This window comes from Thermobia domestica, chromosome 15 (genome assembly GCF_964235325.1).
Source record: "Thermobia domestica chromosome 15, izTheDome1.hap1.1, whole genome shotgun sequence".
NCBI classification, from domain to species: Eukaryota; Metazoa; Arthropoda; class Insecta; order Zygentoma; family Lepismatidae; genus Thermobia; species Thermobia domestica.
In genome coordinates this window covers 133626195-133644800 of record NC_137468.1, presented here as the reverse complement: position 1 = coordinate 133644800, position 18606 = coordinate 133626195, and the positions used below count along the sequence as shown (strand labels likewise).

At 35.9% G+C, this 18606-nt stretch overlaps 1 protein-coding gene across 1 annotated transcript in view; it reads right to left on the bottom strand.

Moving 5' to 3' along the window:
* Positions 1 to 18606, bottom strand: part of LOC145671246 (RING finger protein 207-like) — a 456974-nt gene that overhangs the window by 217920 nt on the left and 220448 nt on the right. The window contains exon 5 of the mRNA XM_081740160.1: positions 1536 to 1697. Within this exon, the coding sequence (XP_081596286.1) occupies positions 1536 to 1697 (162 nt within the window). The remainder of the gene's footprint in view (positions 1 to 1535; positions 1698 to 18606) is intronic.

The window sequence follows — 18606 nt, the reverse complement described above, 5'->3', positions numbered from 1 at the left end:
TAGTAATGCTTTCCTTCGCTGGATCCAATACAACTTCACGGATTTTGGTACTTGAAGAAAAGTTTTTGTAAAGATTAACAAAAATATTTTGTGTGGCTGTTGACAGATTTCCTAGTTTTCAAATGCAAAAATCAAAACTGTGGATATTACCTGGTGAAAGGCAATGTTAGCTTGAAGTTTGACCCGTTAGAATCATTATGGAACACCTACTTTTGCAAAATAAAAAGTGGTAGATGCTAATTAATTTGTAACAACAGAGTGGCTTCCACTCACAATCTCAGCTACAAAATACCACTCAAAACGAACTCATTTTCAGGTTATGACATGGATAAGTCTTAGTCAAGACATTGATCATACTAACTGGGGCTAAATTAGTGAAGGAGAAAAACCGATTCCAGTAATCTTGAACAGTAAATCTGTCCCTGACACCTTTTTGAAAATAATTCATAGCATATGTTCAGATAGATATCACACTTAAATGAGGCTGTAAGAAATATGGTCTTGATTGCACTGCAACGTGTGGTTCTTGTTATGATGGCAACTGTGAAACATTAAACATATACTATTTACAGATGAGGAAGAAGTTTAGGAAGAATGCATATATAACAGGAATTCGGTTGTGAATAGTTCTTTTTTCTATCATTAAAAGAAAACAATGCGACAAAAAAGTGTTCGTACATAAATAATAAGATAATGTGTACTAATACAAAGAACCTTGTCAGTGTTACTTTTGAAATTAATTTTATTTCTTACTATGGTTTGCGACCATCATATTGTAAATGTAAAACTGGTAAAAGAACATGTTTTGTGAAATAGCAACCATCTTTTATGGCAGCATATTTGAACATTTAGTGATGTTCCGATCTTGGCCAACTTTGGGTATGTTGTATTTTAGTTGTTTTCCTTTCGACTAAACCAATAAACTGATTTCTTGCAATTTGTTTAGGGTCGAAACTCAAACTGACTGGAATTTGAAGCAAGAAATTAGGATTTGATCCCTGTTGGAATTCCACGTTAAACTAAAGCTCTACACCTCACATAGTCTCGGTACTCAATACAAAATTTAAACTTCAAATTAGCCAACATATTCAATACCAAAAAAAATTCCAAATGTATTCTAGGGTTTCCTTTATATTTTGCACCTCCATTTTCTCTCTCAAAGGAACAGAATATACTGAACAATATTGCTCAGAAGCCAAAACTATTTGAACGATACACTATTGAAATATAACTTCCACTTAAAAACACAAAATGTTTCCCTTCGCGTGTTGACCTGGGTCACTGTTTCAATAAATACAACATAAAATAATATTTTTATAAATAGGAATTTATGTTAATGGATTCTATCACCATAACTGAATTAATTATATCATTTGGTCTCGTATTTGAGGTACTACATTTAACACTAATAACAACACTTAAGTTACTTGATATTGTGCATAGATGTTTAAGATTTCCAAGACAATTACCACTGAAAACAACTAGTTTACTTAATCATCGCATGGTGCTTACACTTATATGATTAAACTACCTACCATAACTGCTCTGTCCAGCTTCTTACAACCTTGAGTGTAAGCAGTGTCAATATCAACACAGTGCAGTCTAGCTTCAACAGGGGTGTCACGAAAACAGTTGATACACAGCATTGTCTTCTGAGTGGTAGAAAACATGATGTATTGTTCCCCATGCAGGGCACACTTCAAAAGAAAATAACAACTCTACTATTCTCTTTTCATAAATTCAATTAATAATAAACAGCCAACAAAACAAATTTAAAACATGTTAATGTTACACACTTAACACTGATAACGTCAAATATACAAAGTATGATTTTGATATGCAGATAGAACTCAAAAACTCAAGTTTCTTTTTCTAGTATTTTTCTTGCAGAACTAATTTAAATTCGGGTACTTCCAAATTAAGTGGAAAACATTATGAAATTTTCCTTCATAACATGATAGCAACAACTAAATAAATGTTAATGTCATTATGAAAATGAACATTTAATAACGGTCCCAAAAATATTGGCCACTAAAAAGGATTACTAAATTAACAGTACATCTTTGCAGACAAACAACTAACATTAGTAAATAAATATCAAAAATATATTTCATATTTCAATCTAATGCATTTAGCTAAATACAGTATACACGATTTAAAAAGATAGCACAATGTATGACATATGGTACAAAATTTCAAAAAGCTATATTCATAAAGGAGATTCGGAAGGCTGTAAATCACACTTATGAATCCCAAAAACTAATAAAATGTTTTTGTTTCAAGCGAATGATAACACAACAGTCATCAATTTATGTAAAAATTAAAAATTTCTATAAAAGAAATGTTCTGGACTAAAGTCACACAGGCTGTTGAGAATAGTAAAGATTCAAATTACATACAGGAAGACCCAATACAAATATAATTACTTGCAACTGCTCAGGAACGTAACGTATGTGCTGTTAAGATTTACCGAAGAAAGAAGTATTTTTCAAGTTTGGTAATCCGTATTACAGTAAAACTTGTTAAGCTGACCGCCTCTCTAAGTTGGCCACCTACTAACTTGGTTTTCATTTTTTAATTTTCACGCAAAATATACATTACCTAATAATCTGTAAGTTGGTCATCTACCTATCTAGGAACTTGGCCACATTAAAGCAACGTTATTACGTTATTTCCATACTGTTAATCTTAAACTATACTATGTATGTTGGACAACTGAACATTCGGCCATATACGAAACCTTTTTCTTATCTTACAAATCCTTGCAGAACTCTTGTTATATTCTGGAAACCCAATGAACTCAAGAGAGAAAACTTGTCTGTTCGAAATAACTTCTCCGCAAATATAGGCAATGGTACTATTTATTGTTTTCTTATGTCTTTTCAGAGCGTGTATGAACAGAAAGAGTCTATTAAGGGTTTATTGAGCTATGGGTGTATTTTGCCTTTGTCACGTGTTGAAAGTCTCTTCCTATTGTGAAACTTGCAGGAAATTTATAGCAAATGACAAGGGTGCCCATTAGGGCGCTCGCCCCCCTCTAGAGGAAATTGTACTTCGGAAGATCGGAAACCCAATACATTTTTTTAAGAATAGTTAACGCAAAATTTGAGACTACATTTGAAATGTTGCTTATACTTGTCCCCCCTAGAAACCACAACATGGGCGCCCTTGGCAATTGACGATCGGATTTATCTTGTAAAATGTAAAAAGAGGCAGAGTGTAAAGTGTAAAATAATCAACAACTCGATCCAACTCTTTGGTGGTGATAAGAATCCAGTAATAGGGTGGATCCAATCATTTGTGAATCCAAAACTATGGGCCTGTATGGGTGAAACGGCGTAGGTATTCCGGCGTTTTCTCGAGCTAACGATCTTATCTGCATTCGTTGTCATAGCCCAAAGGAAAAAATAAGTAATGCATCATAGCGTTTTTTTTAGTTAATTAGCATGCTGAAATTACAATACTTAAATCATCGAATCCTAATGGCAATCTCAGATAGATATTTAATATGTATATTGATTTTATATTGCAAAAACATTTTTACGTTGTATTATTTGGTTGAGTGGTTGAATTTAATGTACCTTTCAGCATCGAAGCCATGCGAGACGTGTACCTGCTATTTAACATGGAATCAGAACCACATGAGCTCTCACAAGGAACTTAACCTAGAACTTCAGCGCCGAAGTTTGTAAGCTAATCAAATAGCCACGAGAAAGCATGCATACAAACTAATACGTAGGTAATAATTAGTTATTTCATTAAAACACCTATGTTATTGTCTGCATACTAGTTATTGATTCAAAATACACTTATTTTCTACAAGCTGGTCACCTACTTTGGCCACTTCTTAATGGAACCGATGATGATTAATATGGACTGTTCTCTTTGTATAATTACTTTCTATATTAACTGAAATGTCATGTTTGAAATTATTTCTATAGTATTTATTGAAGCTTTCCTGGCGACGTATTGTGAACAGGTCTTCTCGGCCTAGCAGCTAGGTAAATACTGTCATATCTTGCGACGTTTCGAAGGCTGACATCGTCCTCATCTTCAGGCGAATATGATGGGGCAAGAGAGTGTATGGAATATATACTTCATGTATATGTGATTGGCTCTTCTTAATGGTGGTTGAAATGGCGGCTTCTGATTGGTGCTTGAAATGGCGGGATGTGATTGGTAGAAGAAACTATGAATGAAGAAGGGAAGAACACAATCTGCCTCCCATACATCAGGAACACTTCTGGAAAGCTCAACAGACTTCACCAGGTACAACATCAGGATAACCAAAGACGATCTGGACCTCCGAACTCCTGGAGTTTACCGTATTCCACGTGAATATGGTAAGTCATATATGGGACAGACAGGACGATCCATTGAAGCCAGATGCAAAGAACACAACAGTTACATCACACTAAACCAACCAGAAAAATCCGGACTGGCTGAACATAGCATCAAACAGAAACATAAGATTTTATTCACTTATACCGAAATAATAGCAAGCTACTCAAGAGTTTGGGACAGGAGTATATAAGAAGCTCTTGCAATCACACAATAAAAACCGAACCTTAACAGAGACACAGGATTCCAATTGAGTCAAACATGGACACCAATCATATTGCGCCCTTTCAACCACCAATCAGAAGAGTCCAATCATACATACATGAAGTATACATTCCATACACTTTATTGCCCCATCATATTCGCCTGAAGATGAGGACGATGTCAGCCCTCAAAGCGTCGCAAGATATAGTATTTACCTGGCTGCTAGCCCGAGAAGACCTGTTCACATATTTGTATAGTGTTTACGACTGTAGAAATGAAATTTAGCTATAACTTCGGCTATCAAAGTAACATTTACTGTCGTCTATTTATTATTCCCTCCAAAATTTCAAGAAAAAGGAACTTAGGTATGCCTTCCAATTTTGACCAAACTTTACAAAAACGTTCATTATTAAAGCTATCTGTGTATATGCATAGGATGAAATATAAGAAATCCAATGAAATAAAGAGAAAAGATGTGTTAAGTTTCAGAGCATACGAAGACATTGAATGTGACTGAATGTTTATTCAAAAACTATAAAATAGAAAAATATTCCGTGATGCATAAAATATATTCTCTATACAATATTGCAACGAAAACAAAATAAACTATGGATAAATATGAAGATTCAGAAAGAAATGTTAACAGCAATTGTGTTTGATAAGCACGAATAAATAAAATTCATGCAACTCATATTATTATAAATATAAATGTCAAGGAGCGCTCTATTTTCCACTGTCTTCCTGCTAGGGCTGAATTTTTTAATGTCATTCAAATATATAGTAACGACAAACATAACTGTTCTCCTAAACCTTTTCCAACATCTTAAATGTTTCTTTTGGAATTTTTCCTAAGCGCATTCAAAACTTTATATTCACTATATGTTTCACTGTTCAAACGACAACGAAAGCATGACACTGGTGTTTACGTGTGTTGGCCTCGTCATGCGCCACATTGGCGACCGGCCGAGCTGGAAATTTCAGGACTAGCTCAGGAGAGTAATACTCCCGAAACTAGGAACTAAATACACGGTTCTGATTGGTTGACGCTATCTGTTTCTTGCCACGTAGCATACATATAACAGAAACCAAACTATAGCTGTCGGTCCTCGTGGCCGATCGTGCTAGCGCTACGGGCTAATAACTGAGGCCGTTTTTGGCGTGGGAGATTTCCCGGCCCAAGGAGATTTCTTTATTATTTTGTAATTTTCATAACACATTTTCAATGAAATGAAATGAAAATAATACTCAAAAAAGTGTTTTACTTACTTATGTACAGATAAAATGAAAAATCTGAGATTGTTTAGTATGGATTTTGTATCCTTTCGCATCCAGTCGTGTCACGAATAAGCTCAAAAGTCAGTGGGTATAAGTGACAGTGGTTGGGCAAGGAAACTCCTCACCTAAAATTAGCAGATAACGTTATAGAAATGTTGAAACTTAACTTGCTTATTTCAAAAAGGAAATCTATACAAGACTTAGATTTAACTTTTCTTACAGGTTGTCAAAAGCTATGTAAATTGAATTGTTGAGCCTAAGAACTTACAGAATAAAATTGGAAATATTGGTCACTGTATGTTAATAACGTTAAATAAATTGGTAACTATTTTTTTTTTTAAGCAAAGAAATGAACATTACTGAATCGATATGCGCGACATATGCTATCCTATATCTATCAAACAAAGTAAACAAGTTTCTCTGTGATGTTTAGTTTGTTTAGGCTTTCAAAAATTCAGCAGGTTTTGTATGAATATCACGTACACAGTAATTAGTGTAAGAATCTGATGTATCACTGAAATAGCACTTACGTAATTTTTCCAATTCGTACTTCCAGAAAGTTTGATATGCTGAAATGTTTATAATGTCAATGTCGGCACTTTTAAATCGCAGATAATAAAATATTATCACTTCTGAATGACTGCCTATTTCTCTGGTATAATTGAGTACGCGTAGTGCAGTTAAGAGAATGTCGTATTCTCATCCCGTCTCATGCACTCTGTGAATGACGTTTCGGACTTCTTCCTCAAGTAAGGCTGGAATGATGACTAGCACGTAGCAGTTCCAGTTTGTTTCCTCATTCATGATGTTAAGCGTTTTTGCGTCCGAACAACTCGGAGTAACAGAAAATCACAGCTGCGGCGAAAAAATGTCTATGCTATGGTTAGATGCCAACATCCAACATGCACATCGTTTACGTGGCGTCGAACAAAGAGCTGGTCGATGTAACTACAGAATTGTATTGCAGAAGTACGTTTCATTCGTGTACTGAAATGGGAAGGCTGTTACACTCAGGTCAAGTACTGCCTATATTCAAACTGCTGAGTAAAATTGTGGAGTCGAACAGCGTCTCCTCCACTTCATTAAAGAAACTTCGCTTCCTGTCTTTGCTATTTAAAGCTGGAAACATTTTGGTTTAGCATAGTTCTAAACTCTAAGCGTTACTCTACGCGAAATTCTCCAAGGTTAAGAATAGATGTACGGTGTACGTCTCACCAATTGAATCATATGAAACCTGCTAAACAACCTAGAGGCTGCGATCAGTGGTTTCAATTTTCTTAGCAAGTCTAGATCACAAGATGCACTTTTCAAAGACTAAGAAATTCAATGACTCAGTGTAATTTTTTATAGCAAAGATGACGATTCAAGTATTTTGTGATTTAAATAAATAAATAAAACTAGAACTATCAAGGATTCAATCGCTTCATGATGCATGCATATCGCAAAAAGTTTTTCTTATGTCAGTCTTTGTATCCGTCTGTATGTCCAGAAGATAGAGGCTATACCATTCAACGTATCATTCCACCCCCTGAGCATTTGCCCACTCTGGATTTTGGAGCCTATATGTAATTTTTGAAATGTCAGACAAACAATATGTCAACGAAGAACGACAATAAGTTCTCTTGGACATATTTAACAGGGTTGAAAAAAAAAACATGTTTTTTTTTAAAAACAAAAAGAACGTTTTTTATGTTTAAAACATGTTTTTTTTGTTTAAAACGTTTTAAACGTTTAAAACAAAGTACTTTGTTTTAAACAAAAAAAAACATGTTTAAAATTTTTATTTTGTTTAAAACAATAATCTAAATACGCATATATTACATTTTTACAATCTTAGGTATTGCTTGCCATCTATATTCAACCGCTAGATCAAATTTCGGGAACTTCCCTAATCTGGATCCGCCCAAATGTTCAATTTCGGAGAAAGAAATCGGTATTTTCCCGATCTCCGTTCACGGAATATGTAGTTTAGTTTCTTTGTGTTACGTTCTACTGGTCGTCTGCATTCTTAATCTTTAAACGCCCATTGACGCAACTGCTGTGTCACGGCTTTAAACCTCAATGGCTCAGTCTTAAATCTCAAATTAAGGCTGGAAGATGGTTTTGGTACCAATTTATTCCTGAAAGATGCAGCTTTGCTGGTGTGCATTTTATGTATATGGGAGAAGGGTAAATATCGTGTTTTTTTGTTGTTTTTTTCCAACAGTTTTTTGGGGGGCCATTCCCCCTCTTGGGGGATAGATTCATAAAAATTGTTACGTGAAGCAATGAAGTAGGCCACTACATGGTAATATCGTGTATTTGTACTTCTTGCTTGTATGGGGGAGCAGGGAGGGGGCAAAGTTAGACAATTTTTGGAGTTTCAGTTTTTGACGTAAATTACATTTATTTTTACAACAAACATCAATAGCTCAGCCTCTAATTAAGCTAGAAATATGATTTGGTACTAAAGTATTTTTGAGGGATGAAGCTTTCCGTCAGTTGCATTTTATGTATATAGGGGTACGTATGTACGGCCGAGAAAGGGAGGATGAAGTTCGTTTTTTAATTTTTCATCAATTTTTTTTCATCAGGTTTTGGCGGGTATTCCTCCCCCCTTTCATAAAAATTGGTATGTGAAGCAATGAGGTAGTCCCCTACATGATAGTAACCTGTATGTGTACTTGTTGTTTATAGAGGAAGAGGGGGTCAAATTTGGTTAATTTACATTTATTTTCGGGACGGTCCCATATAACACAAGATATATTTCACTGAAGTGGTCTAGAAACATAATTCTTGTTCGTATACATGATGTGTGCAGCAAAAATGACGGTTTTTGCATATGGACGTGGTATTAGTGGGGAAGAGGAGAGAATGTCTAATTCAATGAATGTTTTCTGCGCTTTTTTTTTTTTTTTTTTTTGAAAATATTTCCTACATAAAACGAATTCATTACGCAATGGCTACCATTTCTTACATTATTGTCACAAGTATGTGGCCTACACATTAATCATTTTGTCAGCGTAGGGTGGCTGCAAGGGTTGCCAGGGCCCCGCAAAGTCAGAATTTACATATTTTTAATGATTTTTTTATGTCTGTTCTTTTTCTACGAATACGGCAGGAATTTCACGAATGTTACCTCATTGGAATTTGTGGTCTATAAGCTTTCCACTCATGACTGTGATAATTAGGGAGGTTACCAGAGCCCCGAACGTGAGAGTCTACCATTTTGTTAAAATCCCTGGCCGGCGTCTAGAGTTAATTGTGTTGTTATGCTGTAGACATTAATCATTATTAGCTACCCATGTTGCAGATAGAGATGTATCTTGAAAACTGTTTAGTTAAAATACGTCATTTGCTCCTTGTAGGCTAGTCACTGCTCTTTTCTATGAGTTGTATTGTATTTGTCAGAACATTTTTTCTAGCTTATGATGTAAGAACTCTTTATTATTATGGAAATGATAGTGAATCAAGAAATACCCAAGTTTTGAATTTGTGAATTTGGATCTTAGAATAGTGTATAGTGTGTTTAACCTCCGTTATTCTTGAAAATTAAGAAATGTTGAAATACTTCATTTGAATTTCTGTTGGTTTAGTTATACGCACATTGATGTGCAGAATTTCGTTCAGTAATTGCTGTTATAATAAGAATATAACTCTGCTTGCAATTTACTCCATGCACAAATCCTGCGGAGGATGGGTTGTTTATTAGAAAATTAAATTAACTTACTCAATCTGATATTTTAGTTGTTTTAAACATGTTCAACCACCATCGAAAAAAAAACACGTTTAAAACATTTTGTTTAAAACGTTTAAAACAAATTGAATAAAACAACAGCCCTCGTTTAAAACATGTTTTAAACACTTGTTTTAAACATTTTGTTTTAAACATATCAACCCTGATATTTAAGGACTCTTTAAATATATCAAAATTTTAAAATCTCCATTTCCAACCCAAAGATTTGGCATCTTGAAAGAAATTTTTGAATTTGAATCTTAGTTTCGATTAGTTTGACGCGGCAAAAATATGAAATATTCACGTACCTGGAAAATATGGTTTTAAAAGTTGGTTTCCTCAGGTAAGTTTTCTGTTTGCTATTCAGCACGTTTGAATTTAGCCCTTGGTAACTTTTGCTACCATGGCATAGTATCGTTTTTGACCACTTATTTAGAGTCTATAACAGATATTTAAGCCGGGTTTTTTTATTGGTCAAGTCAAGGATGGAGCAAAGACCACCCCAGATGTGTTTGGGAACCGTATGGTCAACTTGGCGGCGCCAAGTAGAGGTAGAGGGGCGTAACTTTTTCTCTCAAGGCAAATTTAAAAAAAAAATCACGCCTTTAGTTTTCAAGATATCAAATTGAAACTTTGAAACTTTGCATACATATTGTGTGTACCTTTGGATATTTCTTAATAGTTTTTGAGATCCCTACGCAAAATCGGGGCCGGGCTTGAGGGGCGCAAGCTTTCCGAGAGGGTGATTTTTTCATAAAAAATTGCTGTTTTCCCGATTTTTCCAGTTCATGTGTGCGATATGGACACGTGAGTGGTACTGTTTGAAAGATCTTGTTATACTAAAGAAAATGACCTAATATGTATATAGGGCCTAAATTCAGACTTTCAACAATTTTCCGCCCTTTGTTTTCAAGATAAAAGATTGACATTTTGTACTCGTATTATTTACATGATACCATTCCTTTTTTTTTTTTTTTATTAAAACAATCAGAACTCTACGTGAACCCAGGCCTCGGTTAGAGGGCAAAGTGTTTTGACGGGATTTTCAAAAACGATTCCGGATTTTTCCCGAATTTTTCGGTTCAGATGTATGATACGGAGATGTAAGTGGTACCGTTGGAAAAGGTCTGTTATACTGAAGAAAATGGCGTTTGAATCATGACTCTAGGTCAAATAGTAATGACGCAGTACATTTTTGAAGTACTTATACATTATATATATATATTCATGAAAACAGGAAAGAGAAAAAATGAACATCCGACCCTGCTTAGAAGGTACATTGGCACGTGTCGAATCAGCTTGTTTGCTGTGCGATGTTCTGCCTTCAGCCGAACTACTGGCGATCGACTAGATAAGAAAGAAAAAGATATGCTTATTTCATGGAGATGTATATGTTTACTTCTTGGCATAAAGTGTTTGAAAACCAAAACTGTTCTGAATATCCATTTTCTAATTTCCATAATAAGAATAAAGGGAAATATTAATTTTCATATATAGGAAGAAAGAGAAAAAACTATATTTCAAACAGATAACAAAATAAAACATTCTACTTAACTACGCCTTGGCGTTTCAAAATTGTTCAAAATGTTTTTTACTAATGCCAATAGAAAAATGATGGAATAAGAATTGTTAATTTCCACAGAAAAAGAAAAAATATAATTACACTTATTAAACAAAAAAAAAAAAAAGAAAATATTTCAGTCTGCCTTGGCAATTCCAAATGCTTAGAATTATTTTTTTCCTTTTGCTCGTGAACACTTCATATCTTCAAACTAATATTAGTCTTGAACAAAACACTTTTCAATAAACATACAAATCTAATAATTTTAAACCTAATAGCGTGTCCACGAACCATGATTATCTACCACCGCATTGATTCGAGGAGGCATTGAATCAATTAGTGACGAAGGACGTCAGGAATGGGAAAGGAAGGAAGTGGACTGGGATCTGAATGTTATGTGGTATCCCGGCATTTGCCTGGTATGAATGAGGAAAACCGAAGAAAAACCTCACTCAGAATGGCTGGACTGAAAAAGCGTTACACTTTTTCGACCAAGTGTCCCCGTACACATAGTGAATGAAACATCTTATTTTTCAACACTTTCAATCAACAGTTTTGTTGGAACGTTTTATATGAGATCTGATCCTTGATTATTTATGGTTAATGAAAATGTCTAAGTCATTGTCTATCTGAAAATATTATTTTTTCGTTTCGTGTCGGTAGCATAATATTCAACTACAAAGTCTTTCTTATTCCTGTTACCTAAGGCTTTTTTACTACTTCCTTCAAGACTAAGCATGATTCTTTCTTAACCTCCTAATCTCACTTATAAAGAATTTGTTATCCAAACTTCCCCTTTAACAAAGAGAAATGATGAAACCTGTTGACTTAAACGACTGAAACAATATTGGTGATAATTTCACGAGCAGCAATTACACATTAGATGATTACGATATTTAAAACACAACTTATACGATAGTAGAGATGCTACAACTATATGATCCCTTATTTGAAATGTATGACGAGTAAACGAAACGCTATAATACTGAAAACTGATACACATGCTATTTACTCATATGTGTTAGTGTGCAGAAAGTAGTGTTGCTGACGAAACGACACAAGATGACATCGTCCAATAGAAATAATTAAACCTTTTTGAAAACGAAATTGAATCTCCATAATACTTCTTCATGAGACGAGAGAGACCCCCATCGGATAACATTAGCAAAAACCACGAAGTTTACGTCGTTGTTGATAATGGTATGTATGCGTTTCGAATATACATAACCCTCACAACTATACTGATGTAATCGCAATTCTCATTCTTGATATCTGAGCATTTGAGATTAAGAAATAAGCGCTTATACCTTTTTCTGAGAGATCATATGTTTAACCCTGTAGCTGTAAGAGGTTCTAAACACAAAGATAGTTAAACAAATATGCACTGTTTCTGGGTATAACTCGGTAATATTTAATGTTGTCTGGGTTTAACAAACGGTACTGCGAACTGAAAATATTTTAACAACCGGTTCTAGCGAACCGGCTGAATAGCACCACCGGACTTCCCTCGTAATAGTTAGAGTGCTCAGAATACTAAACTCCAAATCAATCCACCATCCAACCAATCGACGTCGGAATCGGGAGCGCCTTTCCATAATAATTAGAGTATACTGGCTCAATGATGGAGCGCTAACTTTTGGTTTCAAGGTCATAGGCTCGATTCCAGGCTATACTATGTAAGTTTGTGTTGAACAGCATCGTGTTCATTTGTTTCTAAGGGTAAATGCATGCCGAAGTTACATTGCGATCGAGGTCGAGGTTTAAGTCGCGGTCGCACTCTCAATACTGGCACAAACCCATGGATTCAAATGAGTAAACGCATGCCGAAGATGCACGCTACATCGCGACCTAGAGGTCGACCGCGAAGGTGAATGAGTGGTCGCGATGATGAATAACTGAGTTGTTTTTACATCGATGTTCAGCGGAAGCATCGCTGTGGCTCGTGGTCTCATTGGCTCTCCATGACCAGGGTTGAATTCAGGGGGTAGCCCGGGGGGGAATGTCCCCCCCGAAGAAAATTCATTCCCCCCGGAGAAACAAAAATTTCAGTCACAAAATGTAGAAATTACTTCACCCAATTATTTGCTTTTCTTGCCGTGCACGTGCAGACGAAATCCGATCTCTCAATATACATATAAATGACGCAGACCCATTCAATATAATTATTAAAAATCTAAAATAGAATACCAAATAATCAATAAAACCTGTATTTCTTAACGCTATGACCGAGTTTGGCAGAACATGAAATTGTCAACTGTTGAAGAAAGGTTTGTATTTTAGTAGGTACTATACTCTCGCCCTATATTATATATTAGTAGGTAGAACTAGCACAGATTGAGATAGGAAAGGAAAGATAGGGAAGATCTTTCGATCTTTCCATATGATCTCTGATGTCAGCAGACTTCAATTCTTGAAAATGTACAGTCTTGCATTATTTGAAATAGAACACCTAAATCCTATTTCTCGCATCGGAAGTAACAGACGTAAATGTGATTTACGTTTGTTAAAGTAAACACACCTGTCTTTAATTAAAAATAAGTCAGTTAAAGGGTGAGATTCAGAGATCGTCATTTAGAGGGATCAGGGAGGAACAGTTATCCCTCCTGGGTTAGCGATTTATATAGAATTTATCAATATGATAGTAGTATATAAGTGAAAGATTGCTATTGAAGGTGATGAAGATCCTGCTCAGTGCCGTACTACGGGGGAGGGGCAAACGGGGCGAGGCCCCGGGCGCCGAAGTAAGGGGCACAAAATTCGGAAGGGAAAAAGAAAAGAAAACAGAGGAATGAAACACATGTGCACATATATAAAATGAAAGGAAAAGAGTAATGAAAAGTACTCAAAATCAAGGAAAAGCAGGGTTTACTTTTTAAAATTTTCTCACCTTTCGCGGCTGGTCTGTCGACCCTGTCGACCTCACTCATATATACGGGTGCCGTCGTATACTCTCGCGCCAAGCGCTGATTTTCCACGACACGGCACTACTCCTACTGAAGATTTCGTAAACTAAACTATTGATGTGTATGCAGTGATGAAACCAAGGCTAATATGCTTGATTTAGAATCAGAAGTGTGAGAAAGAATGATAACTTTTTGTTAAGATATTCCTATGTATGTTTGTTTTAGGACAAAAAATATTCGAGTTAATTTAAATCTTTTTAAAAACTTCTACATTAGTAACAAACAGTAACTACTGAATATAGGAAATAATAACAAAAATAGCTACTGTAAATAGCAGTTAAACGTTAGTGTAAAATATTTTTGGCAGTCTTTATTTAATTTTTAGATAAAATTAAACGATTGTTTTTTTAAATAGATAAAATTAAACGATTGTTTTTTTTTTTAAATTATAATCTCGCATTGAATATTTAACAGCAATTAGTCTCAATATTAGGTAAGATGTGCATGTGAATGGAATTGTTAAATATGCTGCTTTCTTTCAAAAATACAGAAAAACAACTCTTCCCCCCCGAGGAGTTGACATTCCCCCCCGGGTGAAAATGTCTGAATTCAACACTGCCCATGACGCGCTGCACGGAATAAAGTCTTCAATTGTTTAGAATTTCGTCTGAAGTGGATTGTGTGTGTTTATGCTCGAGAGGTTTTGCTGCACTATTATATTTATTATGAAAGACATATTAATAGAACTAATGAGGAAAGTTTCAGCAATATGGAGTAATACAAACATCATAATAGGCACGTTTTAAACAGAGAATGGAAGAAAATAGCAACTGAAATGGGAATGTCAGATAAGTTATTCATGTTATTGTAGCTTATTATTATGTAAGGCAGTGGCGGTCACAGGACTGAAGTCCGTAAATTGTAGAATTTTTAACGAAAAAAGAAGCTACTGCTAATCATATCTATGCTTAAAAACTACACCACCACCCCCAATTCCGAGATTAATAAGAAGGGTTTCTTCTAAATTCGTTATTGATATAAGGTAAAGAAATACCTGTAAAGGCTGACACGTATCCATAGGGAGGAAACTTCGAATAATGGAATTTCAGTGCCGAAGCTTCATTTGCTGCAATTAGTACCCCCTCCTCTCGAAACCTGAAGATATACCTCATTTATTTATTTATTAAATTTTACTGGGAAACGATTTCTCGCCTGAGTGCTGAAAGAGGGCATTTCTTCACAGAAAATTGAATAAAAGGTAAAAATCTTTGATTTAGAATATTGATAGAGATGAACAAGAGATGAGACTCAAATATTTTTGCAGCGGGCACGGTGGCTCAGTCGTAGAGCGTTCACCTCCGATGCTTGGAGTTTCAGGTTCGATCACAGCTCGCGCCGTGTGGACTTTGTGGTGAACAAACACCGTGCTCGTGGGTTTTCCCGGGGTTGTCCCGTTTCCTCCCACGCTTGAATTTACAAAATCAACTGAACAACAAAACTCGAACGGAATTATTTCACACGCGTCACAGCAATGTTTCTACTCAAACAGAGAACTTAACAGTGAGGGTGCGACCTCCTCGCTATGTGCGCCCTTCATCATCACGACCTAAGCATCGAGGTAGCGACCGCGACTTAAACCTCGACCTCGATCGCGAAGTATCTTCTACATGCTAAACCATGAACTCCAGTGACGGATGATTATGATTCTATGTCTACAATTACAAAATGGTGGTTACTTTCGAATATTCAGAACACGTTATAGTGCTCATCCCATTAATAAGAGGAGACAAGATTTGGACAAATATCATCATTTGTTTCCGGGACTGAAACAGCATGCAGATAAGTTCCATGAATATATGAGAATGTCTATTGAAACTTTCGACTACATTTTAAATGAAATTAAGCAAAACATAGAGAATCTGTTCTTCATGCATTAAAACCCCTCCACTACAAAATAAGTGTCATTCGTATTTCCATCTGCATAAAATTAACAAAAAAAAAAAAAAGTTTTCAAATGAAAAGATAAATTGTTTTGCATGTAATCTTATCACACGAAGCTTGAGTTATGTTTTTCTTTCATTTCCTTTGAGGATCTAGACAACAGACACACACAATAGACAACCACTTACTCTCCTTCCCCCTCACTCTCACAAACACATAAATATAAATCTGAAAGATCTAGTGCGTTTTCAATATTTCCTATTTTTACACGCAGAAACCACAGGACATTTTTTGTCCTATAGATATGTGCCTGCACAGCTATTTATTTACCTCATACCAGTAATGAATTTGGAAGAATTTTTTTTTTATTTCGGAATTTTAGGGGGGAGGGTCTTGAAGTTTTGATAGATATGATAAACACTACATTCTTTTTTCTTTACAAATTCCGGAATTTGGGGTATTCAGCCTGAAAGCCCTTCCCCCCGACCCCAACCCCGCCTTATATAATAATAAGCTACAGTATAATTATCACATAAATATGAATAGCTTACCTGACATTCCCATTTGAGTTGCTATTTTCTTTCATTCTGTTTAAAACGTGACTATTATGATGTTGTTTATCTTTTTATCCCATATTGCTGGAACATTCCTCACTAGTTCTATTAAAATATCTTTCATAATGAAATATAATAGTGCATTAAAATCTCTCAGGCATAGACACACAATCCTCTGCAGACGAAATTCTAAACAAATGAAGACTTTATTCCGTGCAGCGCTTCACGGAGAGCCAATGAGAACACGAGCCACAGCGATGCTTCCGCTGAACATTGATGTAAAAACAAACTCAGTTGTTCATCATCGCGACCACTAATTCACCCTCGCGGTCGACCTCTAGGTCGCGATGTAGCGTGCATCTTCAGCATGCGCTTACACATTTGAATCCATGGGTTTGTGCCAGTATCGAGGGTGCGACCGCGACTTAAATCTCGACCTTGATCGCGATGTATCTTCGGCATGTCCCTACCCTAAGGGTACCAACATGTCGAAGAGACCTCGCGATCGAGGTCGAGATTTAAGTCGCGGTCGCTACCTCGATGTCCAGGTCGCGGTGGAGAAAGGGCGCAAATAGCAAAGAGGTCGCACCCGCGCTGTAAGTTCTCAGTTTGAGGAGAAATATTACTGTGACGCGTGTGAAATTATTCCCTCAGTGCATAAAAATTACTGCGAAATCAAATTTTGAAATTGAAAGGACCAAACATTTTATAAATAGAGATGGATACGAAACGAGATATGAGAAATGCCAAAGTCTCTTCTCTTGTTTCGAAAAAAATATTTAAGTCTCATCTCTTGTCCATCTCTATCAATAAATCAGAGCTCCTTCGTGGCTAAGTGGTTAGAGTACGCGTCTTGGGCGTGGGAGACCCGGGTTAGATTCCCGGCGGGAGCTCATATGGTTCGGATTTTACGTTAATCAGTAGGTCCACGTCTCATATAGCCTCGCTGCTGAAAGGGACGCTAAACTAAAATCAACTCAATCAACACTATCAATAAATCAATGACTTTTATTTTTTTTTTTTTAATTTTCTGTGAAGAAATGCTGTCTTTCAGTACTCAGGCGAGAATTTTTTCCCAGTAATTTTTTTTTTTAAAGTATGTCTTTAGGTTTCGAGGTGAAATGGGTATTAACTTCAGCAAATGAAGTTTCGTCACTGCAATCCCATTATTCGACATTTCCTCCCTATGGATACGTGCCTGTGTTTACAAGTATTTCTTTACCTTATACTAGTAACGAATTTAGAAGAAACCCTTTTTATGTTAATATCGGAATTGGGGGAAGGGGCGTGGAGTTTTTAAGCATAGATATGATAAACAGTAGCTTCTTTTTTTCTTTAGAAATCCTACAATTTACAGACTCAGCCCGAAAGCCCCCTCATGTAACCGCCACTGCCTTATATAATAATAAGCTACAACATAATTCTCAAATAAATATGAATAACTTATCTGACATTCCCATTTCAGTTGCTATTTTCTTCCATTCTCTATTTAAAACGTGCCTATTATGATGATGTTTGTGTTTTTTATCCCATATTGCTGGAACATTCCTCACTAATTCTATTAATATGTCTTTCATAATCAAATTTAATAGTGTAGCAAAACATCTCGAGCATAGACACACACAATCCTCTGCAACCAAAATTCGAAACAAGACTATTCCGTGCAGCGCGTGAAGGAGAGTCAATGAGAACACGAGGCACAGCGATGCTTGCGCTGAACATCGATGTAAAGACAAACTCGGTTGTTCATCATCGCGACCAATAATTCACCCTCGCGGTTGACCTCTAGGTCGCGATGTAGCGTACATCTTCGGCATGCGCTTACTCATTTGAATCCATGGGTTTGTGCCAGTATCGAGGGTGCGACCGCGACTTAAACCTCGACTTCGATCACAATGTATCTTCGGCATGTCCCTACCCTAAGAGTTCTTTATTACCGTCCACTTCATTCCTCAGTTCCTTTCATTAATCAGTTCGTTCACTCATCATCTATTTCCTTTAGCCTCCAGGACATAATCGTGCGATGCTAAAATTCCCATTTCATTTCATAGTATTAGACCATTAATGCAGTCTTGAATTTCCGAAATCACTTTTCATTGTTTACTCCTCAAT